The sequence below is a fragment of the Dermacentor albipictus genome, chromosome 3 (genome assembly GCF_038994185.2).
Source record: "Dermacentor albipictus isolate Rhodes 1998 colony chromosome 3, USDA_Dalb.pri_finalv2, whole genome shotgun sequence".
In the NCBI taxonomy this organism is placed as follows: Eukaryota; Metazoa; Arthropoda; class Arachnida; order Ixodida; family Ixodidae; genus Dermacentor; species Dermacentor albipictus.
The window spans coordinates 150,774,115-150,800,413 of NC_091823.1; the positions used below are offsets into that span (position 1 = coordinate 150,774,115).

The following is a 26,299-nucleotide window of genomic DNA, read 5'->3' on the forward strand; positions in this document are numbered from 1 at the left end:
CTTTCGTTCGTTACGCATGACATAATGACCTACACGGTGACCAGGTCAGCACGTGGTGTCTTAGTTTCACTAGATCAAGAAAGGGCATTCGATCGCATTGAACATAGGTACATATTTAGTGTACTCACCTCGTTCTGCTTTTCGTCAAATTTTGTTGAACACATTCGGAATGCTTATTCAAATATCCGAAGTACAAGGACGGTTCTGTCGCGCGGCGCTTGGGCAGCCACGCTCTCGCGCTGGGTTCGCGTTCCCGCTGGGACGGTTCCTTGACGGTCATACAAGTGCACCATTTGTCGTTACTCGTGGTCTTCGTCCAGGGTGCACTCTATTCCTAGTACTATTTCTTCTCAGCCTTGAGCCATTTCTGCGCTCAGTAGTGAGAGACCCTTACGTATGCGGTGACGCACTGCCTTGCAGCGGTGATGTGAAGGTGACAGCCTTCACTGGTGAAATCACATTATATCTCGGGTATGAAGGTAGCTTAACCCGTAGCCTTCGAATTTTCAATGATTGTGAAAATATTTCAGGTGCTGTGGTAAATGTTTCAAAATGTAGTTAATTGTTCATTGGTTCACCGCAGGCGCGTTTAAGTCCATTTTTCAGTCTACAAAAGAGCAGTTCTCTTCGTATTTTAGCCCTTGATTATACCTATGATGGCATATCAGACTCTGTGTGGCTCTCAATTCTTGAAGACTTAAGGCGAAATATCCAAGAAGTTCAAGGGTATAATTTACTCTATTACAAAGGAGGTACTTAGCACAGTCTGTATTTTGCGGCCACGCGCTGTAGGTTTCTCACCATGTACAGCCACCATTAAGGGTTATAAGGTCCTTGCAGTCCTTTCTCGATTCCTTCTTCTGGTCGAGCCGTACAGCACTTGTCTGTCGCGCGGCGCTTGGGCAGCCACGCTCTCGCGCTGGGTTCGCGTTCCCATCAGTGTCTGTCCGCTTCCGGCTGCTTTCTCTGCGATTTCTGCTCCGCCTGTTACAGCGTGATAAGTGTCCTACGCGTGAACGCGATTGGTATTTCCTTGGCGCAAAAAATTCATTACACGTTACCGGGGGTGCACTTAAATCGCGGACCAAAAGTTTTACACGCACATACATTTTACTGCACGGCCGTGGTATTTTATCGCCCCAAACAACAGGTATGTCCTAATGTAGACGTTCTCCAAACCCGTGTAGTAGACTGCTTCGTCTAGCTCCCCGAACGCACCTCGCATGTTCCAATAATGTGTCATGGGATGCGATAAAGCAGTCATTTCTGCCTGGTCGCCCACGCGACTTCATGTGTCGTCTAGGGTGGCAAGGGATTTCAACTGGTGACAGGCTAGATTGGCAGGGCGTTGTCCCATCTTCGCTGTGTCTGACTCGCCCTTTTCAAGAATCCAATAAACATGCGCTGCTGCACTGCGTCGTTGCCGGGATATTCGGGAGGGCCCTCTATACTGGTTTCTGTGGTCTTGGAGTTAACTACTTTATTACACCTGGTCACTACTCACGTGCTGCTTCAGGCGACTTTAATTGCTGCGGGGCCTTTTGTCTATGGCGTAACCGGTGCGAGGCAGTTGCCGTGGGACGTCGTTGCCGCGCTTTCTTTCCACTTCTGGCGAGGCTTTACTTTGAGCTACTGTCATTTCTGCCAGAGGAGTTGTTCTTGCTTGGAGAAGATGCGTTGCTTCGACAGTGGTCATGCTGTTTCCTGTCTGTGGCTCATGGACGCGTATGGCTTAATTTCCGACCAGCCTGGTTCTTGTAGCCAGGCCATCAGAAGTACTTATTTAATGCGCATAGAATAAAGGTGCCCGTGATTTCTCTCTGTGTGTGTGCTCTCGTATACATGACCATTTTTGTATACACACATCTCGTGCAAAATTGTATAAAGTGTTCTGTCACATCATCAATGTACGTAACCATTGTGCACACTGTATGTATGGAACATCTTTTGTACATGTGACATTTAGTTTATGTGCAACTGTGCTTTTGCGTGGGTATATGTGCTTTACTTTGGTGAGTGAGGACTTGGACATTACTTTGAAAACGTGCCGTGGTTCGTGTTTTATATGTTTTCGTCCAGGAGGAATGGAGCCTGGATTGTAATTCAGTGTTCATATCGTCTCTTGTCGAAACAAACTTATTCTAAACACACAAGGGAAACGTTGTTGGCGCGTGTCGGACTCCTCTATACGAATGTGCAACGGTCAACCAAGGGTCAAAAAGAAGCCAAAGAACCCGAATTGCGAAGGCAGCAAGGCGACGATGCAAAACGGCAATGCGGAACGGAGGCCAAAGCTCGCAGACGACAGCTTTCTAAATGTATTCTTCAAACTGAGGCTTGCTATGTCTTACCTCAGGAAGAAGAATAAAACACAGATTTAGGAGGGAACAGCGCTGCGTGTCTGTTCTTAGACTTCAATGGCGCAGTCGGCGAACAGCCAGGTTTTAGACGAACCAGCGTTAAACAGAGGGCTTCAGAAAAAAATCTTTCTATTCCATCGACAGCACTTCAGTGCGGAACCGCAATCCCACGGATTCAGGAAGTGCACTTTGTCGTGACCGTATATTCTTAGGCTGACGCTACCACCCCGCTCAGACATCCCACTTCTTTGCCGCATGCACAAGTGGAAGAATGTATCACTACTTGCAACCACCACCGCAGCGACCTGCCACAGTGGCCACGTATACTTGCCAGGGCGCCACGGAGATTCACGGATTGAGCAACGCTGTTGATGTTACCCATGATATCTCTGAACTGTCACAACAGCTGAAAGCTATGGCCAACTGTTTATTTACGACATTGGTCTTCTAACTAATACAACTTCTTCCGAGACAAGAGCTCTCAAATTCAATGGTTTCCAAGAAAACCATACGTTCCGGATACGAACCGTTGATTCCTTAGGCGAACATTATGCTTGCACTGAAAACGTCTGCAGATTGTTTGCTGAAAGAAACTATGGTATGCCTCCAAAGCCTGGCAAGGGTACTCCTGAAAGCACAATACCATGGGGCCCAGTCGGCCAGCTGAGCTTCGCAGTGATGAAATCCTGCGAATGACGGAATGACGCATGGCGAAATGCGGTTGTTTGCAAACAAATACAAAAAATAAATTTTTTTACTGTTCGTTATTGACATAAAAATTGTGCAAATTATTTAACTACTTTCATTCTCAGAGAAAAAAAAACTGCGTAGTCGTGTCTATGGTAAAGTTGACATTAGGCGGCTTCAACCCGATGGCGTTTGCATCATTACCGACTTCCGTGAGATCGAAGTCGTCGTAATAGGCTAGAATCGACAGTGATTCTATGAGGCTGGTCATCATGAATATCATTAAACCGGACTTTGGGGTTTCAGTCTATTGTAGTAAGTGTGAGGGTTTGCTCGATTTAGAGCACATGCTGTGGCGCTGCTTGGCGTTGGCCGGTGATGGTTCTCGAGATGAACAGTGGTGGCAGCGGATGCAGCACAGTGAAGTGTTGGCGGACCACCTCAGGGCTGTCCAGAGGGCCCGTGTGACGGCAGAGGGGCTCGGCCTCTCTGTACCGACATGTGAGCGGCCCGCCTCAGTCCCAGACTGATCCCTCAGGACCTAAATAAAATTCTTCATACCATACCAAATCAGGCTGATGAGCGGGAAAAAAAAGCTGAAGCTTGCAGCAGGCCTCAGGAATATAAAAATAATTTTTGACTTGCATCATCAACAGGTGTGTTATAATTTCAATGTCGATAAAAATTTTTCAATATATGAACACAGGCCGGTAAAAAAGCTGCCACTTGTAGAAAGGTGAAATCGCTTGAAATCTTAGCACAGTGCTAAATTTGTCAAATTAGTGACAAAAACCTATATCGTTGACAGGGCGGCCAACTTTCGGAACGAGTAAATTGACAGTGGAAGGAGTTCGGCTAAAACCCAGAGCTGCGAAATAAGGTGAGAATGCCGATAGAAATTGAACAGAGACGCAGTCAGCCCTGTGGTCGACGCTAGCGTTCGTCAGCTCTCGGGCGATTGCCTATATAAGCGAGATACGTGGCTGCCTGTCGTAGCAGGGTGAGTCGGGGCTTAAGTTTCGCACTCTAACTCTGGCACAGCACATAAAATATTTACATAGTGCCATTCTTCGACGACTGCACGGAGAACAATCTTCCCGCATTCACTGTGCGAACAATTTGCTTTGTGTGTCCGCTATCACATTCTCCAAGCGGCCAACATTCCTTATTGATGCCCTTAAAGGTCGCACAACTATTGAACACAAATAAGTATTAGGAGTTATTCACGATGTCTTTCCTTAAGTCGACAGCCTTTTGGCCTTCCGTATCTGCTATTGAAGAGTGCGGATATAGTATAAAGGGTATAGGTATAGCATGACAAGGTACAGCATGAAAGACAATTAGGAGACCTGACAAATCCTGCATGTATACTGGTCAAGCTCCTCGCACACGCGTCACACTGACGGGGAAGTATTTCGACAAATACAAGCAATGGGTACGTCCTAGCCAACCGTATACCCAGCCTAGTGGCCAGTAGATGCGACGTAGTATGACGTACTAGCAGTGGACAGCGACGAGCACGGGGCAATGGCGCGCTGGCCTTGCTTGGCCACGTAAAGCCAGCGCCGCTTGGAAGGGCACGGCCTAGTGCTCGTTGCAGCTTCCTATTTTCTGTTTCGTGTGCTCTCACAGCCGAAGTTCCTCATGCAACAGTTCCGCAGGTAATAATATTTGCCCACATCAAAAGTTGATATGTCTTGTGCGGAGAGTTTTCTTGAATTTGTCAATTGCGATGAGGCTGCTGAAACAAATGTTCAAAAGTTAATGCATATATTTTTCTTATTTGTGTATATTTGCCGCGTATCACCTTCACATCGTGGTCGCCACAACTTACAACATGTCCTTGAAGGCTGTGGCCTTTCATTTGAAAATGACCGTATTTATAGCGAAGCACTCTAAGGCAAGGATCCAGGGATTTCTTCGTGGCGTAATATCGACCGCAAACTATCATCAATGTCTCATACGCCAATGCAATGGCTCATACCTGCTTAACGCAGAGGCTACAAGAACTCAGCAAACTGAAGCGAACAGTGTATGCATTCCTTGCAATTACGCTTAGAACAAACCGGACAACATATAATTCAAGAAAGAACAATCTCAATGCAAGCATCTGAACCGCATAATTGATGATAAGGAGCTCCTGCACCTACGTGCAATGCGGAGCACGTAGCCAACTCCGCACTCGTTTCCCTGTAAATATTTGTGTTAGACAAGCTGCCGTGGCGACGGCAGCTTGTAACGTCGGGAGTGACGACCCTAGGCTTTCGTCCAAAATATAACCGACCTATCAGTTGCAGCACTGCTATGGTTGGCAGCGTGCTGTCAGAATCACCATTACTCCTATTACTAGCCAGGGTGTCTACCAAGTTGACATTTCCAAATTCCCTGAGTTTTCCAGGTTTTCCCTGAGCACCTTTGCGAAATTCCCTGAATGAGCCAGAACTTTGTTTTATGTCAAGACAGGCTGACACCACGTTGCCCGATGCTGTCACTCTCTAGTAAGCATGATGAAACAAAAAAATGACTTGATCCAGTTTGAATAGTAAGGAGTAATATCAATTTATTTAAAAAGAAAACAGAAGGAAGGTGTTAATAAAATGCACAGCGAAAGAAATGGTAAAGCCCATTCCAAACTGAGTCGAACATTTTCAAATACGAATGAAAAGGAGATGCGTACATAAGTAAATATTTTTTAATATCAGCTATTTCTATCAACTGATAGCAAGCTTATCTGTATGAGGTCCTGAACTTTGTCACAACTAAGGTTCTCTCTCAGCAGCTGGGAAGTCAACCTCAACTGTCCTGACATATTCAGCCCGTACACAACATCTCAGTGTTGGGTTTCACTGCTTAAACAATTTATTTTGGTTTGGATGAGGGACACCTGTGTCTCAGCGTCAGCCAACACTTAGTTTTTTTTGCTCAAGCTCCTTCAAAAAGGCGGCGGCACCCTTCCTTTCCCGTTAATTCCTCAGTGCGTCGGTCCTTTCTCTTCTCATCCTCCTTCTACCATGCTTTCACCACATGGATCATCTGAAGCATCCTCTTGGTCAGTTGTACAGTCAACATTTGATTTTTCGGACTTCCGAGGGGCCGCAAAAAAAAATTGAAAAAAAAACGGGCAGTCTGAAATGAAAAAAATTAATGCATGTCTTTAACTGCCTTTAAGGGCTAAAATTACCACAGGCACGTCTGAAAAAGCTCTGAAGGCCTGCCAGTATGCTTATTAGGCATATCAGGGCTTGTACTGTGACAGGAGACGGGGTGCACGCATGTGTAATTAAGGAACACATACTGTGTCCCGTGACAATTGTCCCCTTCCCACGCTTGTTATGCTTCGCCGCCTAACAGTAGTGTGCTGAGGCGAAGCTAACTTTCGGAGACTGGCATTACGCAACGCGCTGTGCTTTGCGAGCTTCAAAGCCAATCGCGAGGATTACAAAGGCGGAGTCGGTGCCATTGGTGATAGCGGCGAATTCTTTCAATGAAAAAAAAAACAGCACCGCACGGCAAGAAGCTTAATAGCGAACATAAAAGCAGCTAGGCCTAACGTTGCCGCGGTGGTGGTTACGGCTGCCAGCGGATCTGCCTGCGAGAGTGCCGGTTCGAGGCAGCGAGATAATCAAAATAGCGGCGGTGGCGGCTTTGATTAATGCCATTTCAGACCTGCAGTCAGGGCGATATACATTGACTATATGGAGTACGTGGTGGTGCCGCAAAACCGTGCAAATTATCGGGCATGTCCGAAAAATCGGGCGTCTAGAAAATCGGTCGTTAACTGCTCTGGCAATACATCGTGCCGATGACACGGCGTCAATGACGATTCGTTGCGATTCCTCTGTTACTGGAGCCAGCATTAACACGACTTTCGTTCCCTTTCAATAAAGAGACAGCTAATTTTCCCTGATGGAAGCACAAATTCCCTGAGTTTTCCCTGAGTTTTTCCAGACTGTTCAAATTCCCTGAGAATTCCAGGTTTTCCCGGTTTTCCCGGTTGGTAGACACCCTGCTAGCATTACTCTAAGGTAGCAATACTGCTATTACTCTAAAGCCATAAACCATCGCACAGCCATCAGCAGTTGTAGTTGTGGCTTTCAACAGGTTCAATGGGCATATGTTTTCGCAGGACCGGGATGGTAATTCAATTTTTTTATAATAGCTTTCTCCGCAGAAACACAATGTAAAAAATTTGTTAATCTAGGAATTAACGGAAATTAGTGGGACATCATATCTTATAGCATTTGCGCACTATTATAAACCAAGTATTTCCATATTTCCACGAGCTCCCTGGAAGAGTACTTACCGCTCCACGGAAATGCTGCATAATTCACCGCCTCTTCTTCCACAATGGCCTGAAGAAGAAAGAAACGAAATAATATAAGGGTGCATTCGTTTAGATAAAATATATTGTGATCAGTGTACGATCGATATGAACAAAATACTGACGGCGCCAAAAATGGCTGGCCGTGTTGCAAACGCCATTGCTTATGGAACAATATTTTGTATAGAGGAGCGTGTGAAGATTCCAAAATAAAATGTAAATGGACTGACAATAGAAAAACAGTAATGATGCAGAATAACTACTAAGGCTTTCGTTCAATGTAGAAATGACTTTTCGTAAGGGTATTGCGTGGCTACTCATATTTGCGTAGAATTTTCACACAGTGATAAATTTCCCGCAGTATAGCTGCGTCTTCATAACACTTTCAGATTGTGACAATGTTGTCACTTCCTAGCCACGGTGAAGAAATAAACACTGCCAAAACTGAAACGTAATTATGTATCTTCTTACTTGGACTTGTGAGATATCGGTAACGAAGAACTGTACTGTAAAGAAATGTCGTGTACGTGAAGTGTCACCTATTTATACATCACTCACCGTAACGTCCTGTGTAATAATCTTGATGACAAACATTGGAGAATGCAAAACTACGACTCGAATTGCGAAGTGCCCACATTCTTAACTCAGACGCCCTGGTTTACTTTAGAATTCCCGAAACATTCACCAACTTTCGCTTTTTGTATGCAAGTCCTCCATCTGCTATCGAAGCCTGCGTGCGATTCAGGTAATTATAGTGCGAACAAGGAGGAAACAAGACTTACTTTCCTACAAAAAAAAACACGTCAGGAAGAAGGAACGCAACCTGACTTTTGTTTTCATGCTTACGGCTGGGGCAGGGTGTCATCCGTGCAGAAATTCTGCCCGTTTGGATGCCTGCTGGGCTCGGCACACCAGCTATCAGTGGTTACACAGGTCCGAGCAGGACTAGACGGCCACCCACTGTTCTATTGTGGGATGTGTGATGGTGGGTGGTGTCATTGCATGGGGAGATTCCCATGTGTTATGATAGGGCGATGCTTATTCCTCATAGTGTGGGTATTTATCGTTGAAATTTCGCGAAAATATGCCGAATTAGGTGCGACCTTTAAAGGGACACTAAAGCGAAACAGTAAATCAGTTTAGACTAAGAAAGCATTGTGTGAGAACTCTGCAGGCAGTCATTTCAAACTAATAGATTGATTATTAGACGAGAAAATGAAGGTCGAAGTATCAGTATTTGAATTTCGCGCCGAAACCCCGACGCTGGTACGTCAGTGTGACGTCAGGGATTCCAAAGTATGTTTTCGAACTTGGGCTGGGTTGACTGAGTAAAGGCTCGCGGAACTTGCCATGTTTAACATTTGGTTCCTTTAGAACACAATGTAATCAATATGTACCGCTATTTACTTAAATAGGCCCTAGAGGATGCGTCAAAATCTATCACGTCACAGCGGCCAGGTGCGAGACCTTGAAGGAGGCATCGCCACCCGTCTTTATTTCTTGCGCTTCTACAGGATTAACAAGCGTCTTATCGTGCGACGCACCGAGTCTCCACACTGTGAGGTGTGCAATGTGACTGAAACTATAGGTCATGTGCTTTGTGACTGCCCTAAGTTCGTGGAAGAGCGTGATAGGTTGGTCAAGGACCTTACGCGCCTCGACAGTGCACCGTTGTCGGAGGATATTATTTTAGGCTCTTGGCCAGACGCTCAGTCGAGTTTTAAGGCCATCAAGGCATTACTGAACTTTTTAAAAATTACAGGCCTGGACTGCAGACTTTGAGCATGCGCAATTGCTTGCCATATTTTCTACATCTTCCTTCTATCGTCATCGTCACCCATCATGCACCTCTTTCTTCCCTCTTTCTTTCCCACTTCCCCTTCCCCCAATGCCGAATAGCTGGCTAGAGGAATATACCTCAGGCCGACCTCTCGGCATTTCGTGTCATTAAACTTCTTTCTCTCTCTTATCGTGGTAAGAGTGGTGTTTTTGTCGTCGTAGAAATGTAGTTTACTGATGTAGATGAAATTATTTTTCCCTTTAGGGTCCCTTCAAGATTGAAAAGCTGAATGAGGGTGCCATACAAAATGCGCCTGCTGCCTTCACATTCATTACATACACCGGCTTTAAGGCAGTAATAAAAAGCTAATCATAATGTGTTTGTTAATTGGTTACGGTAATTCTTTAATTGTAACGTTAATTTACTGATGTTGCTTTATTATTACCGTTAGTCAGATTTCGGTAATTTGTTCTGTTCTGTAGGGATAATGAATGTTTGCCACTAAGTGGCCAGTCTCCGTGCATGTCCACCCTTTTGACTATTCCGGCTGATGTAATGGAGTTATGCTATCCGCAACAAGTGCTTTTCAAAATTGTGCAAAATTTTAAAATGATCACTCATTATGTGACAGAGTACAGTACAGATAGCAGGAACGCGGGCAAAAGAAGACGCCCTCACGGTAATAGTTACGTCTAGTAGTGCTGCTTGGCCCCTCGACTACCTTAGGACATTCCACTATTTCTGGTTAACATCCTGCCTTCCGTTTTTATTTTCTCCTCCTCCCCCGACCAAAAACGCCACCCAGCAATTCTCGTTCATTTACTTTGAGCCTCGAAACCGACCCAATAAAAAGAGAGTTACTACATTCACGATAGTTTTGGGAACTGTTAACGTCGCTACGCTGTGAAAATGCCTTGAGTGTTATCTTTTCCTCTTTCATGAAGCCTTTTTTTATTGTGTTTGCATGACCTCTCGCCGCTTCTCTGAAAGTCTAACAGTTTTGAAAAAAAAATTAATCTCTTCTCGAAGCTGAGAGCGAGCTTCGGTCCCCCAGCACAGCAGCCTGGGGCACTTACCATCAGGCAATAATAGGACACATGCTTCCATCGCACCAACGGCAAACAACAATTTGACCTAATCGCCAGGGGTCCCACGACGCGTAGCACAGGTGTAGTCGAGCGCATGCCCGCGCATGTTTGCTTGCAACGCCACAAGAACGAAATAGACGAATCGATATAGAAATTGAATAAGTTGTTCACCAGAGTTCGCACCACACAGATGCGAAGATGTACGTCGGATGTGCGCAAGCGTTCGTTGAGTTTTATTTTGACGTCTTGTGGGGTTATGAAAAGAATGCACTCACCTGGAAAGATTCGCCAAAGTAACTCTCTTTTATCGCACGAATTGCGAAGCTATAGAATGCACCAGATCCATAAACATGGTCGTTTTCTTTGCTATTGAAGCCCGTGCCGTTTATCACTGCGAGTGGCTTAAGCTCGGAAAACTTCAGCTTGCATTCCTTGCTTCCATCGATCCCACCGATCCCATGCTCGTATCTGAAAGAAAAGAAGCACACATTTGTCGCACATAGTAAAGAGGAATTTCAGAAATGGGAGGCATGTTAGACATAAGTATCAGTTTATTATTAGACCTAAGTAGATACTAATGAGTTGGAACGCGCCTTCGAATAAACTCCCTGTTTCTGACAAAAAAACATTCTAGAAAGCCACGTTTACATTTCATGATGGCTTGGTTGCAAAAAACAGGCATATCTACACCATTATGCGAAAAAGAGGTGAGGCGTGTAGATATGCCTCACAACACGAACGCAACTTATCCACTATTGCGTCCTGTCTGCACGTCTCACCTCTTGTTTGCATAACGAATCCTTACCAACTAGCGCAGCTTTCTTGTCATATCTACACCACTTTTGTTTATCGTTGAATGCACCCCATTCTCTTCAAAAACGACATAAATGAATTGGGAAGTGGGTCCTGTGAAGTGGGTTTAAAGGGGTGTGGAACAGCTGCTGGATTAGAAACAGTGGTGCACTGAGGAACGGAAATGTAGTTCAATCTGGTCGAGTGTTTACGCGTTGGCGCTGGCCGCTTGCTGACGAACAAAACAAGCTCTCCCATTATTGCGCATGCCAGGTTGAAGATTAGAATGCACATGATTTGGTATTGCTTCTTGGTTTAGGACATGCTATTATCGACGACAACTCGCTTTGTTAGCCCTTATTATATAAAAAAAAGCAACCAGGGGCCCTATAGCGTAAAACTATTCCAATATGTTTTTATCAAATATGCGTAACCACCAACGCAAGCATCGGGCGGTCAGTCGCAGGGTTGTCTGAACAGACCAATCAAACGCTCTCCTCTTTCATGGAAGGTCACTTTTATTTGCTGGAAAAACGAATAACATTGCCTGTACTGAGCGGGTTGTCTTATCTAATTGGCTGACAAGAGGTGATGAGCACGCTCAAGGGCAGAGGGATTCAATGGGGCTGAGCCACTGCACTCGATAAACGGATGAATAGGGTGGTGCCGGCGCCTGTGATTGGTCCATTTTCTCTTACTTAGCTTGCGGTGGCTTGTCCAAAATCGCTTCATTCAACGGCAGCTTAATAATGACGCTAAAACAGGTACTCAGCAAAGAAGGGTTGGAAGAATGAGGTCGCAAATGTGCCGAAAGTTCTCGAAAACGTTATACGGCCACGCAAAATGTTTTATTAAACGCAAACGAATTCATGCTCTACGGCAGGTGTGAGTAACCAATGCCTGAGCAATCGGCTGCAGCCATCTTTTATTCCTTTCGGAACGGGACAGCTTGCGGCTTTCAGAAGAAAAATCACTTTTGTTCTGCATATTCATGCACCTTTAACGCGTACACGTCACTTTGACGCGGTGAGCCCTCGCGGCTTTGTGACGTCACGTGACATGCAGGTGAAGTGGCTGCAGCCCGAAAACTTTTGACCAGTAGCAGAGGGCGAATGGCGAAAAGCGTCGAATCGGAAATAACTATTTTTCTTTTGTTCAGTCCAAACATGCATAATCAGCGTGTACACGTCATATCAGACAGGGAGCTATCGCAGTTTTCGTGACCTTGCGTGACAGACAGGTGAAGTGGGGGTGGTCCAAAAAAGGCTTCTGACCAATCGCGGAGGGCTGATTGCACAATTGGAATATAAAAGTTTAGAATAGGGGCGCTATAACGTAAAACTATTCCAAACTTTTCTTTTGAAATTATGCAATTAGCACACCGCGACTGGTCAAAAACTTTTTTGGACCACGCCCGCTTCACCTGTCTGTCACGCGACCTTACGAAAACCGCGATTGCTCCCCATCTGATATGACGTGTACACATTGATTATGCATAATTTGACCGAACAAAACAAAAATAGGTATTTCTTACTCGACCCTTTTTCGCCGTTTACGCTCGGCTATTGGTAAATAGTTTTTGGGCTGCACCCACTTCACCTGCCTGTCACGTGACGTCACAAAACTTCAAGAAGTCACCACGTCAAAGCGACGTGTACGCGATAAACATGTATTTATATGCCGAACAAAACTGAAATTTCTTCGGAATAGCCGCAGGCTGCCCCGTTCCGAAAGTAATAAAATATGGCTGCCGCCGATCACTCAGACGCTGGCTACTCGCATCTGCCGGAGAGCATGGGTTTATTTGCGTGTAATAAAACTTTTTGCATGGCATGTAACATTTTCGATAACTTTCGGCACATTTACGCCCTCGTTCTGCCAACTCTTCTTTGGTGAGGATCCGTTTTAGCGCTATTCTTAAGCTTCCATTGCATGCGACCGCGATTGTCGACGAGCAACCACAAGCTAAGTAAGAGAAAGCGGACTAATCGAAGATGCCCGCAGCACCCTATTCATCCGTTTATCAATATTCAGTGCACTGGCTCGGCCCCTTCGAATCCCTCTCCACTTGCATGGTTCTTCGCCTGATGTGAGCCAATTAGATAAGACAAGCCGCTCAGTGCAAGCGATGTCTTTCGTTTTTGAAACAAACAAAAGTGAGCTCCATAGACGAGGGGAGCATTTGATTGGTTTGTTCAGACAACCCTGCGGGTGACCACCTCATGCTTACGTTGGCGGCCACCCAAATGTGACGTCAGGAGATTGGAATAAAAATATATTCGAATAGTTTTACATTAAACGGCCCTAGTTTTACGTTATAGCGCTCCAGGGCGACTGCAATCTGCATGGCAATACGAAGTACTTTTCCGACAAAAGTTAGGGGTCTTGGGTTGAACTCCTGCCTTTCTGTCGGCACTTCAATCACATCGACGGTGAAAACATCAGTGTACTATCCTGCTTAATACGTCCGCTCCGACTCATTCGAAAAGGTGTGCGTGCTGGTCGCGCGAAAGTCACTCGATCGGGCTAGTTTCTAGATAGTGGTGATGGCATTAACGAAGAACATTCATATCAAGCCTTTCGAAATATTGAGCTATTATGTATTCTAGATTCATCGCCTACTGCCAGAAGTGTAGTTAAGCTGCTATAACAGTGAGCTAAAAACTATCATTGAATATATTTTTCGATTTCTGACGGTTATTGGCTTGTCAAGATTAGGGACGATGAAAGCAAAAGGTTACAGATCAATATTTCCCCAGGACATCATGGTCCGAGATAGATTCATCCATAAAATTTACACCGAACACCTGAGCAAACACTGTTTTGCCGAAAAGGAATATTGTTCTAGCAATCTGTGGAGATTGCATCTTTCACCAGGCACGGCCTCCAAACGTAAGCAAATGGTCACAACTGCGTGGAAAGTGGCAGAATTTCTGAAAATGTCAAACATACGAGGGCCGGCCGTGAGTTCGACTAAAAGCCAGTGCTACTGACGCTGGAGCTGGCACGATGCGCCTAGTCTCAAATTGGAGGCATGTGAGCGTCGGGTTCGCTTAAAAAAGAACACTTTAAAACTACCTCCTGAACAAGGAAAAGTAGATCAAGCAACGACATTCCAATATTTGGAGTCAGCCCGACAATGTCTTCTCATTTTCTGCAGTTGATGAGTGGTCTGCAGTGATGAGTGGTCCGCATGTGGGGCAGACCTAGATGTTCTGCGAGGCGTTGGTCACGGCTTCCCACTCGGAACAGCTCATGCGGAACTAATGGGGAATATGCGGTTGCGCACTCAAGGTGTGAAGATTGAAAAAGCCCGCATGCTGGGCTCATAAAAATCGGTGATAGTTACTCAACGGAATGGTCCTTCCAAGGTGTGTGTACTTCATTGGAGCCATAGCGGTCTGCTACAAATACAAACCCACAATGCAGGTTTGTAAAATATGTCGGTCCACGCATCATCTACCAATGTGTGCCAAACACCCGATATCAGCGTGTGTTTCAATTGCGGGGTGCTCGCCGCGAGTGCTCACCGAAGTGTTCCATCAGTGGTGACGAACACGCGACGGGCGACCGTTTATGCAGAAAGAAGCTAATGAACATCGCCCCCTGTACTTCTCGAATCGAGCAGCGTCAACGAAATTTGTTGTGGAATAATTTGAAAAAAGACTCCCTGAAATAAAGCAACAGTGACCCCCACGATGGTTTAGCTTAGAACGGCAGGAATCGATGAGCCAAAGGAAGTCACATTAAGATCACGATCACGATCAAGACCTGCATCGAGGACGTGCCAAACCAAAGCCAACAAACCAGAGGACAGTACTTGGACACCGAACCTCAAGAACACCTCGGCCAATAAAAAGGACCGGAACCCCCCCCCCCCCCCACTCCGGCAGGAACCGGAGCAGAAGGAGCAGCTGCTGACCTACCAAACAGTCAGGTGAGCTTGGTGGGGGCGGTAAAGTCCAGTGCTCTACTAACAGACAGTGAGCAATACAGAAAAATCGTAGATGAAAACAAAAACTAATGAAAGAAAATGAACAGCTTAAGATTAAAATGGCGGCCGAGCACAAAGAATTCCAATTGACAATCTCCTCATTGCAAAATAAGTTCGAAAACACAATTAAAATACTGCAGGCCTCTGGCCCGGCTGTCAGCCCTGAGGGGCACAAGACGGAAATACATCCCACCCAAGAAAGCAAACTGTAAATAGGCGAGGGAAGAGGTGACGAACGTCTTGGTATCCCCACGCATAGTCACAATCTTATAAAACAGATCCAGAACCAAGTCCGCGAATATAGAAGTAGCATTGCGTATCTCCACTAACTTTTAACGAATTTTTTGTAAGGCATAAAATCGCTCATCGCCGAGGAATTAAGAATCCGGAAACAATATGTAAACAAGACTGTGGGAGACTTGCCGAAAGCAAATAATAAGAGCCCTCTTATGGACCGATTGTAACCCACAAACCATCAAATGGGGGTCGGGACGACGTGGAGGCTCTCGTATATCATGGCTCAAACTAAATTTAAACGCGAGAAACAATCAGAAATTTGGCAATAGGATTGCCGCACTTTTAACAAGCGCCCTGCTGTACATAAAAATTATATAAACGGTGCACGAGTCCGACCAGATGTAGTACGCCAGCAGTAAATTGTCCCCAACGTGGTCAAGCGGCGAGTATATTACACACTGCTAAATTCAAAATATCCCCGCGTGGCCACCTTGGTGATCAGAACTATCACGGCCAAATCAGAGTAGATAGAAAATCTTCAAATCAATCATCAAACAATAAGCTTATTGCCTCTAAAATGAGGCCAGGCAAGAACTATAATAGTAAATTTGCACAGTCCGCCCAAATAAACAGGAATGAAGATTTTAGCAAACTCCTTGCAGATGCTCGGGTACTGAGACTCAGGCACCAAGGACCACTTTGTGGTGCTGGGAGATTTCAACGCTCCCAGCGCCGCATGGGGCAATCCAAAAAACACACCCAAGGGAACGAGTTGCGAACACGCTGCATCCAGGCTGGCGCTGAGCTTGATCACGCTCCGCACCATGCCCACCAGGATCGGCAACATCATGAGTAGAGACACGTTGCCGGAACTCGCTTTCACACGCAACATCTGCAACGCCATCTGGACCAAGCTAGGTAAAAATATAGCGAGTGGTCACTGTCTCATCAGCATTTCCTTACCGACTCCCAGACTATGCCGGGTGGCGGGGACAATGTTCGAACTACACTACCCTCCACCCACAATCGAACTGGAGTCCATGGGCGAATGATCCGATTTTATTACTGCAGCACACGGGCAGGCATTGAAATAGATTACATGGAGGTGGAAACACCGGTGGTGGATAGCCACCTCCTGAGCTTGTGAGAAAGCAGGCGTAAGCTGTAAGAAAGGTGGCGAAAACAACGTTTAACAGAAACGTTCTGAGCAGGATCGCAGCTCTGGCAGAGGAAGCAAATTGATACGCTAGTAAATTGGCAACTGAGGGGTGGTTCCACTTCTGCAGTTCGCTACAGCGAATACTGAGCACCACAAAAACCTGGGCCATCGTGACGAATATTTTAGACCCGGAAAAGTCCAAATCAGTGACAACCAGAACACTGCAAAGAATCGCCGAGTAATTTCAAGGCCCTAATGAGGAATTAATAGAGGCTCTCAAGCAAATATACGTCGAAGCGAGTGCGGTACAGCCAACCGGAAAAAACCTTTATACCTGTGTCCAAAATGGGAAGGTGGACTTCCGAATATCCACGGAGCTGGTTTTTGTGGCAGCCCAGGCACCCAAGAATACCACGTGGATACCCTTTTTGCCACAGTGAATGATTTTTCACCATTTTACGGACATTCCTGTACATCCTTTGGTGGCGTCTAACAAGCACTTCGGAGACCACGCCTTGGCCTCCGGGGTGGCTCAGTGCCACTCGTCCACTACCATCATGGAATATCAAGTAATGATGATGATGTGTGGTGTTTTGTGGCGCAAGGGCCAGGTTTGGTCAAAGAGCGGCATGACAAGTGGTAGTGTTAACGATGTATTATGGAAGATGTGACTTGGCTGTAAAGTGGCCTAAAATTAGTCGCTGTAAATGCGTAAAATCTATGTACTATAAAATTATGGCAATGGCTAATTACGAATACTATGAACACTAAAATCCATGGTAGAAGAATGATGCAAAATAAAAATATATAGGATGGTAAAATTACTTGAAGCACTGCTGCCTCTCCAGAGCCCTTGAAACACAAGGGCCTTGAGGCATGTGCTATACTAAAGAGCTATCGCAGTGGCATCGTCTGAAGAGAGGACCCGATACGAACATGTTGGGCTAAAAACATGCAAGACAACATCTTTCAGAAAACGTAGGACTGCGTTGGTGTCAAATAAAGGTTCTGGGTCGAGTAGCGTTACGGGATGTAGGGGGATGTGCTGCCGGTATGCTAGGGAAAAATGTTTCCTTCTTTCAGATTCGGCTGCCCGACACTCCAGGAGGACGTGGAGGACGGTCAGCCTCTCCCCGCATCTACCACAGGTTGGAGGATCATTTCCAGCGAGTAGAAAGTTAAGCGTGCCAAACGTGTGTCCTATTCTGAGGCGACAGAATAGGACATCTGTTCGCCGTGATTTTGTTACCTAGGGCCAAGAACCTAACTGTGGCTTTATTACGTGCAGTTTATTATTGACTTCTGCGTCCCACATCCTGCCATACGTTGCCAGTGGTTTCGCAGTTTCCTTCTAAAGAAAGGCTTATGGTCTGTGACAGTGACCGAAGCAGTAGGACCAACTGCATGCAATGAAATGGATGTGGCCATCAGGTCCACTAGTACGTTTCCCCCAATACCCCTATGACCAGGTACCCAGCATATAATCACATGTTGGTTAGATATATATGCTTTACACAGTGCGGAGTACAGTTGATTAATTACCGGATTTTTGTGGCTACAGAAAGACATCAGGGCCTTCACAACACTAAGTGAGTCCGTATATATAACTGATTTCTGTAGTATTGATTTATTTATATGCTTTGCGACCGAGAGCAGTGCGTAAGCCTCAGCCGTAAAGATACTAGTTTTCGGATGCTGTACTTCGGTTTCAGAGAAGGATAGGCCGACGGCTACATAGGACACCCCGTCCTCTGACTTCGATGCATCTGTGTAGAACTACGTGCAGGAGTATTTGTGTGTTTTGTTTGTTTATTTGTTTATTGAGAAAACAACGCTCAAGAGCGGTTGCCAATGTGCTGGAGTTCCCGGAAATGCATTTGGATTTCAATCTCTGGAGCCAGTTTTGTAACTTGCATGAAGGATATATCGCATTGTATTAGCTGCCACTCCCAAGGAGGTAGCAGCTTGGCTGGATGCATTGGGCGAAGCTCGAGGATAGGGACACGCATTTCGTGACTAAGCTCCCTCACACGCAGCGAGAAAGGCTGTCTTACGGAGGGAGGATTATGAAATAGTGTAGCATATGTCGTATCGTTAATGGTATTAAAACACGGATGTTGAGGATTAGAGTGGAATTTAAAAAATATGTTTGGCTGATGTATGTTCTCTGCAGATGAAGTGGCCACTCATTTGATTCTGCATATAAGCTTTTAATAGGACTTGTTCTGAAAACTCCAGTGGCCAGTCGGATTCCTAGATGGTGGACCGGATCTAGCATCTTTAGCGCGCTCGGGGCTGCAGAATGATAGATCACGGCACCGTAGTCCAACCGTGATCGGATGAGGCTCTTGTAAAGATTCATTAATCATTTCTTGTTGCTGCCCCATGTTGTGTGGTATAACACTTTAAGTAAGTTCATTGTTTTTAAGCATTTGATCTTGAGGTACTCAATGTGTGGAATAAACGTTAATTTCGAATCAAGTATGATGCCTAAGAACTTGTGCTCTTTGTTCACAGCAATTTCGATACATTTCCATACATTTCAATACTGGATTCTGCAATGAGCCCTCGATTTCTTGTGAAAAGCACACAAGAATTTTGTTGGGCTTAACTTTAAATCCGTTTTCTTCTGCCCATTTGGACACTTTGTTCAAGCCCTGTTGAACTTGCCTCTCACATAGAGTAAGGTTACAGGATTTGAAACCTATCTGTATGTCGTCTACGTAAACAGAATAAAAATGGCTGGTGGTAATGAAGCACGAAGGGTGTTCATTTTCACGATGAAGAGCGTGCAGCTAAGTACACCTCCTTGAGGTACACCAGTTTCCTGTATAAAAGGTCGCTACCATACATTGCCGACTTTCACGCAGAATGTACGATTGGATAAATAGCTTTCTATTAGGACGAGCATATTGCCACGGATGCCAATTCCCGACAAGTCTCTCAAGCTTCCATAGCGCCACGTAGTGTCGTACGCCTTCGCCATATCGAGGAATACGGATAGGAAATATTCTTTATGTAGAAAGGCGTCGCGAATGTTTCCCTCAGTGCGCGCAAGGTGATCGGTTGTGGACCGCCCTTCTCTGAGGCCATACTGAAAGGGATCGAGGATATTGTTGAGTTCAAGGAAATGTACAAGTCTGCGGTTAACCATTTTTTTCAGAAAACTTACAACGACAATTTGTAAGAGCTATCGGACGGTAACTTGACGCCAAGGAAGAGTCTCTACCCTGCTTAAGAACAGGGACCAGAATCGCTTCTTTCCTTGTGGATGGGAGGTATCCCGTAGCCCAAATAGCGTTGAAAAGCGTGAGTAGTGTAAGTTTGGTGTCAGTGTGTAAGTTTTTGATCATTTCGTACATGACTCTATCAGGTCCCGGTGCAGAGCTTTTGCATGTGGTCAAAGCAGCTCTCAACTCTGCAATACTGAACTGCTGGATATGAGGTTCATTCTGTCTGGATTTTCGTATTATTGGCTTACATTCGTCTACTTGTTTGTATTTCAAAAAGGATTTCGAATAATGGTTTGAACTCGACACGCTCTCAAAGTGTTCTCCAAGTGTGTCTGCCTGATTTTTCAGTGTTTCACCTTGTGTGTTCACCAAAGGAAGTGAATATGTTTGTCGCCCTCTTATCCTGTTAACCCTGTTCCAGACTTAGGCCTCATCTGCATAGGAGTTGATAGCAGGTAAAAACTTCTGCCAACTTCCTCTTCTGGCTTGTCGGCGGGTTCGCCTGCCTTGGGAATTTACTTTTTTTAAATTGATGAGATTCTCCGCAGTGGGGGAGGCGCGTAGCAACCCCCACACATTGTTTTGTTTCTTACGAGCGATCCTACAATCGTCGTTCCACCACGGGACACGCCGTTTGCATGCCAATCCATTTACTTGTGATATAGATTTAGTTGCGGCATCTATTACGAAGGCTGTAAAATATTCCACGGCAGCATCAATTCCTAACGAGGACACGTAATCCCATGATATACTAGTTAAGTTTCGGAATTTCTACCAGTCTGCTGTCTAAGTCTTCCACCTAGGAGCCTGTGGTAGATATTCGTCTTGTTTAAGTGTTCCTAATATTGCGGGGAAGTGGTCGCTTCCGTAAGGATCGTTCGTAACTTCCAATTCTAGTTCAGGCAGTATGGACGTAGAAACTATGCTCAGATCAATTGAAGAAAAGGTATTGTTTGCAAGGCAGTAATATGTAGGTTTCTTCGTATTCAGAAGGCACGCACCAGAAGAGAAAAGGAACTGTTCAACAAGACGACCTCGCGCATCTATACGAGAGTCGCCCCACACGGAGCTGTGCGCATTGAAATCGCCAAGAACAATGTAAGGTTCTGGCAATTGATCAATAAAGATTGGACTTCATGCTTCGTTAAGTTGTAATGTGGGGGTATGTAAAGAGAGCTAATAGTGATAAGTTGGTTTCGAAGAACTGCTCGAACCGCCACTGCTTCAAGAGGCGTTTGTAGCTGTAACGGTTGACACGCAATGCTTTTATGGATGACCATGGCAACACCGCCCGATGATGTGACACCGTCATCGCGATCTTTGCGAAAAGTTATATACTGTCGGAGAAAGTTTGTGTGTTTTGATTTTATTTGTGTTTCCTGTAAACACAGCACTTTTGGATTGTGTTGGTGGATGAGATCTTGTACATCATCAAGGTTTCTCAGAAGACCTCTGACTTTCCATTGTATGACTTGTGTATCCATATTTAAAGTGAATCGGTGCTGTGTTTAAGGAAACGGAAGTGATGTCTTAGATTACGGAGCTCTTGCGAGGCCCTGTAACCGGGGTTCTGCCTTTTTTGGAGCGTTCGAGGAAGCCTCGCCGCTCCTTAGGCACTTGGAGCATTGTGGGGATACGTGTTGTGTTCATTGCCTCTTGTGAGGCGCCGGACACGCGCTCTTCAGAGCGAGAAGTTTTTTGAGAGAGTCTCACCTCGGAAGGCGAGACAATGCGCCCACCAGCCCGGAGTTCGATGGGGCTCCCTGAGGGATTTGGCTGCGCCGGCTGGTGCCAGCGCTGGAAGGGGCCTCGGAGGTTGGGGCAGCCTCGGCTGCACCCACCTTCGGGGTCGATGGCCCTGTCTGCTGTGTTGGCGTAGCAGCGTCAGCTGCAGCCGCTGGGGGGCGAATGGCGTCACTGCCGCGTCACTGGGTGTGGGTCAGACAGCCGCTGGAGACCGTTGTGGCGCTGCCCCCTGACGCGCCACGTCGGCAAAGGTGTGCTTTGGCTGGAAGGATACCCGCCTGTGCGCTTCTTTGAAACCTATGTTTTCTTTTACTTTGATCGTTACAGTCTCTTTTTTCCAAGATGGGCACGACCGCGAGTGCGCGGCGTGCTCCCCATCGCAGTTCACACAGTGAAGAGTGTTTTCACGCGATTCAGCGGAGTGCTCATGAGCACTGCATTTCGCACAGGTTTGGCGGCCGCGGCAGTTCGATGAGCTGTGGCCAAATCGCTGGCATTTAAAACATCTCAGAGGGTTTGGGACATATGGTCTGACCCGGAGCTTCACATATCCTGTCTCAATACTCTCAGGGAGCACACTTGAACCAAAGTTGAGAATTAGATGTATTGTTTTGATCTCTTTTCAATCGCGACTTAGCAGAATTCTCTTAACATTGATTACGTTTTGATCACTCCAGCCTTATAATAGCTCAGCGTCCGTAAGTTCCATCAGGTCATCATCCGAAACTACACCACGGGTGGTATTCATCGTGCGGTGCGGGGTAAATGTGACTGGGACATCTTCAAATGATAGAAGGTTAGGCAGTTTCTCGTGTTGTTTTTTGTCGTGGAGCTCCAAAAGGAGATCACCGCTAGCCATCTTTGATGCTTTATATCCTGGTCCAAATGCCTGAGTTAGAGTTTTTCAAACAACAAAAGGTGCGAGTGTTCGCGCTTGTTTTCCTTGTTTTTCAGAATGGATTACATGGAATCGCGGGAAAGTTTCTTTTTGGCGTCCAAAAAATTCAAAGATTTCTTCGGTGTACCCTCTTTTCAGGGAGCGATCAGATGGTGGAGGGAAAGAACTAGCCATAAGTGGGAGTGTATTTTTCGGCGGTAGCGCCAGGCACACACCATGGAGCCCAACAAGGGGACGCTGCAGGGCCTGTAAAACAGGGCCTACAAGCGCCAGCTGTACGCTGCCGCTATAACGAAATATGATATAACCAAGCTTGGCTACTCACACAAGGTTAACCCTTGCTGCCAGGAAGGTCGGAATTAATAAAGAAATGCGAAGGAGACAGGAAAGGTGGAAAGTAAGGAAAAGACGAAGGCTGTAGGGAGAGAGAGACAGGAAAAGGCAACTACCGATTTCCCCCGAGTGGGTCAGTCCGGGGGTGCCGTCTATGTGAAGCAGAGGCCAAAGGGGTGTGTTGCCTCCGCCGGGGGGCCTTAAAGGTCCAAGCACCCAGCATCAGCTCAACCCCCAGGATCCCCCTTTCCCCAGACACGGCTAAACCGCGCATGGCTACACGTGGGAGGTTCCAACCCTTGTGTGTTCGGGTACGTGGTGTCGCCACACACCAAACGCCTGCTTGCGCAGACGCCCCTGCGGGGGGAATATCAAGTAGAGGGGGAAAATATGCTCCTGGAGGAAGTCACTCAAGAGTAGGGATGGCAAGCCGCCGGTGCTAGAAGAGCTGGCGCCAAATCGCGGTAAGCTAACTCGAATGCCATGCCAACGCCCGTGGCTGGCCATAGCTACAAGTCTAGCGGCGCAGCGCTTAAGACCAAGAATATTAGGGCAAGCCAAATGCCTGTTCTTCCCAAAAGAAGACACGAAGATCGTTATTAGACCAAGAGGTGGGCAGAATATTTCCAAAATTGGAGCGGCCACGGTGGCTGACGCAATACTTGCAGCCTCCGGCATCAGCCAGCACGAGCTCACACAAGACACTCTGTGCCCGAACCTATAACAAAGCGTCATGGTGGCCAGAACTCCCAAACGGGAGAATGCCGATCGATATATGCGCATCAAGCAAATCCGAATCACAGGCAAGATCCACGAACTCTGCGCGTACGAGACAGCCCCGCTCTCCACGTGCAAGGGGGTCATACGTGGCATACCGTTACAAGACGACCCTGCGACGGTGGATGGCAAGATTGTTAACCAGACAACCATCTTGCACTAGCAGCCAAGAGAATCGCTCAGACTGGGACCATCATCATCGCCTTTGACGGGCAGCGGGTATCGAATTTTGTCAGGTACGGAACGCTCCTGATGAAATGTTCCCTATATCGAAAGCAAGTTGACGTATGCCACGCCTGCGGAAGACTCGGGCATCGCGCCGATGTATCTCCAACACCAAACGACGTCATCTGCCGGGAATGCAGCCTGCCAAATCCTGATGAGCAGCATCAATGCACCCCAAAATGCAAGATATGCGGCGGTCCGCACCTTACAGCCGGTAAAGAGTGTGCGCAAAGATTCAAGACGCCGTACACCGTTCGCCATTGACGCTTCGAGCGTGCCAGGCAGCAAGAGGAGCTCCCCACGCCATCGATCATTCGATCCTCCGATCTGCAAGCCTCATCCAGCACCAACCTTAGGGACAGAAGACGCTTGCACTCGAGAAGCCGCTCTACAAGCCGACGGGGCTCCAGAAGTCGCTCTACCTCAAGATCGCGACTCACATCGCCTTTTCCAGCGCGCTCCATCTCCAGAAGCTGCTCCAAGTCCTGTACTGGGAGCGACTCATCCAACAGCTCACGTTCGAAGACTCCCAATGGCGGTAAAGGCAAGTCCTCTCTAACATGGGCTGATAGGGCCCGTGGCTACCAAACGCAGGCGTCCAACTCTCAAGACTCGCACGACCTGCGTCTCACGGATGAGCTCGAACTTAGGCGTGCCAATGATAGTCTTAGGAAGAAAAACGCTCTGTTCAAGCAGGAAATCAGCCGGCTAGCCGCCGAGATGGCGGAAATACGAATATTGGCGCTCACACAGCCAGCTTCTCAGCCGGCCGCACGCTCTTCGGCCATGGGCACAGTGGAGGCCCCTGCGAAGACGGTTGCAGTGAAGCGGCATGCCATGGATGACTCAAGGGGAGACGAGATGGTAGAACTCCTGTCTGATCTCAAGAACGCCATCTCCAACTTACAGACAGGTCTCTCTCAGGTACAAGGAATGATCGCGCACCCTCAGCTGAGTGTGGTCGCCCTCAGCGCTAGAACACTTAGGCTGGAGGAGACCAGCCACGGATATTTCCCAAGCACATCTACAGCACAACACCCAAAGCAGCACAACGTCATTGCCTCACCGACAGAGGGTGCCATTATGAATGCGGCCCTTTCGCAATCCATTCCCAAGCCCAAACATGGATACCAGAACTAACGTCATAACAATTTGGCAGTGGAATTTCGCAGGGTTCGTCAGCAAACGGGCGACCCTGCGACAATACCTAAAAAGCTTAATGGACAAACCCCAAGTAATCGCCTTGCAAGGAACAATCACATCATCCCCTATCAAGCTCCTCGGTTTCCTTACGGTGGCTTGCACTGAAGGAGGAAGGGGAGTCGCTATCCTTGTCAGTAAAAAGTTCACGTTCCTTCAGCGAGACCTTTGTCCCGCGCACAATGGCATCGAGTACGTCATGGCCGCACTCCTTGTCGACCCCCTTATGCAGCGCTTAAGAAGAAACAGTATCTTCTTACTGAATGTTTACTGCAGACCCAGCGTTCACAGAGCCAGGCCTGGTGGTATTCTAAAGAAGGCCGTGCATTTGGCCGGCTGTCAGCCTCTAGTCGTCATGGGGGATTTTAATGCCCAGCATCAGGCGTGGGGCTATTGTACCAATACGAAGAAGGGTAGAGACATATGGGACGCGGCAACGGAGGAAGATCTTACGCTGATAACCGATAAAGACTTTCCAACCAGGAGGGGGAACTCGGTGTGCCGAGATACGACTCCTGATCTTACCTTTGTCAAGAACCTGGAAAATGTCAAGTGCACCAACACAGCCATGGACCTCGGCAGCGATCATTGCATCATCCCAGCGGTGGTCAAGGCTGCCCGTAACAAAACGAGGACCTTTAGGTTCACTGACTGGGACTTGTTCCGAGCGAACCGCTCCGAGCGCGTCCTTAACGATGATATGGACCCAGACTCTTGGTGCGACGAGATAAAGAAGGATGCGGCTAGAGCCACCAAGGAGGTGACAACCAACCTGGAGATGGACAGGATGGACAGTAGGCTGGCGCATCTATTGGAAGCCAAGGAGGCACTCCTCGCGAGATGGAAGACTCAGCGCCATAACAGAAGACTACGCAAGGAAATTTCCGATATAAACAAGATGAAAGAGGCTCATTGCAAAGTGCTATAGAAGCAGCAATGGGACGAGCTGTTGCGACTCGGTGGAGGGCCAGCTCAAGAACGGTAAACGCTAGCGTCTCCTTAGGCACCTACTGCTCGATGGCAACGCCAAGTCTAACCAGAAGAGAGCTTTGGCGAAAGCTGTCCATTTGGCCACCAACTCGACTCCAGATGAGGCAGTCACGGAGCACCTCATAGACAAGTACCTGGCGGCCACGGGCGATCCGGTGCCTCCCCCCCCTCCAATTTCCCGAGTACGAAGGGCGTGAAGTATCATCTATTGACGAGGATTTTACCCTGACTGAGGTCAAGTGAGTTCTCGCATCCCTCAACGGCAGATCTGCCCCTGGGTCAGACGGGATCACCAACAATATGCTCAAGCATCTCGACGACGCCCCAATCGAGTTTCTTACGCACAAGATGAACGATATCTGGTGCAGCGGCCTCATTCCCAAGAGCTGGAAAGCAGCCTACACAGTAGTCATACCGAAGCCAGGTAAGGCGCCGAGCATCGACCATTTAAGGCCCATCTCCCTGACGTCGTGTGTTGG

At 47.0% G+C, this 26,299-nt stretch overlaps 1 protein-coding gene across 1 annotated transcript in view; it reads right to left on the reverse strand.

Moving 5' to 3' along the window:
* Positions 1–16,163, reverse strand: part of LOC139057767 (uncharacterized) — a 72,011-nt gene extending 55,848 nt beyond the window's left edge. Inside the window, exons 1-3 of the mRNA XM_070536521.1 lie at positions 15,913–16,163; positions 10,512–10,704; positions 7,351–7,399 (exon numbers count right to left, since the gene is read on the reverse strand). Of these exons, the coding sequence (XP_070392622.1) occupies positions 7,351–7,399; positions 10,512–10,704; positions 15,913–16,163 (493 nt within the window). The remainder of the gene's footprint in view (positions 1–7,350; positions 7,400–10,511; positions 10,705–15,912) is intronic.
* Positions 16,164–26,299: the final 10,136 nt, after the last annotated feature.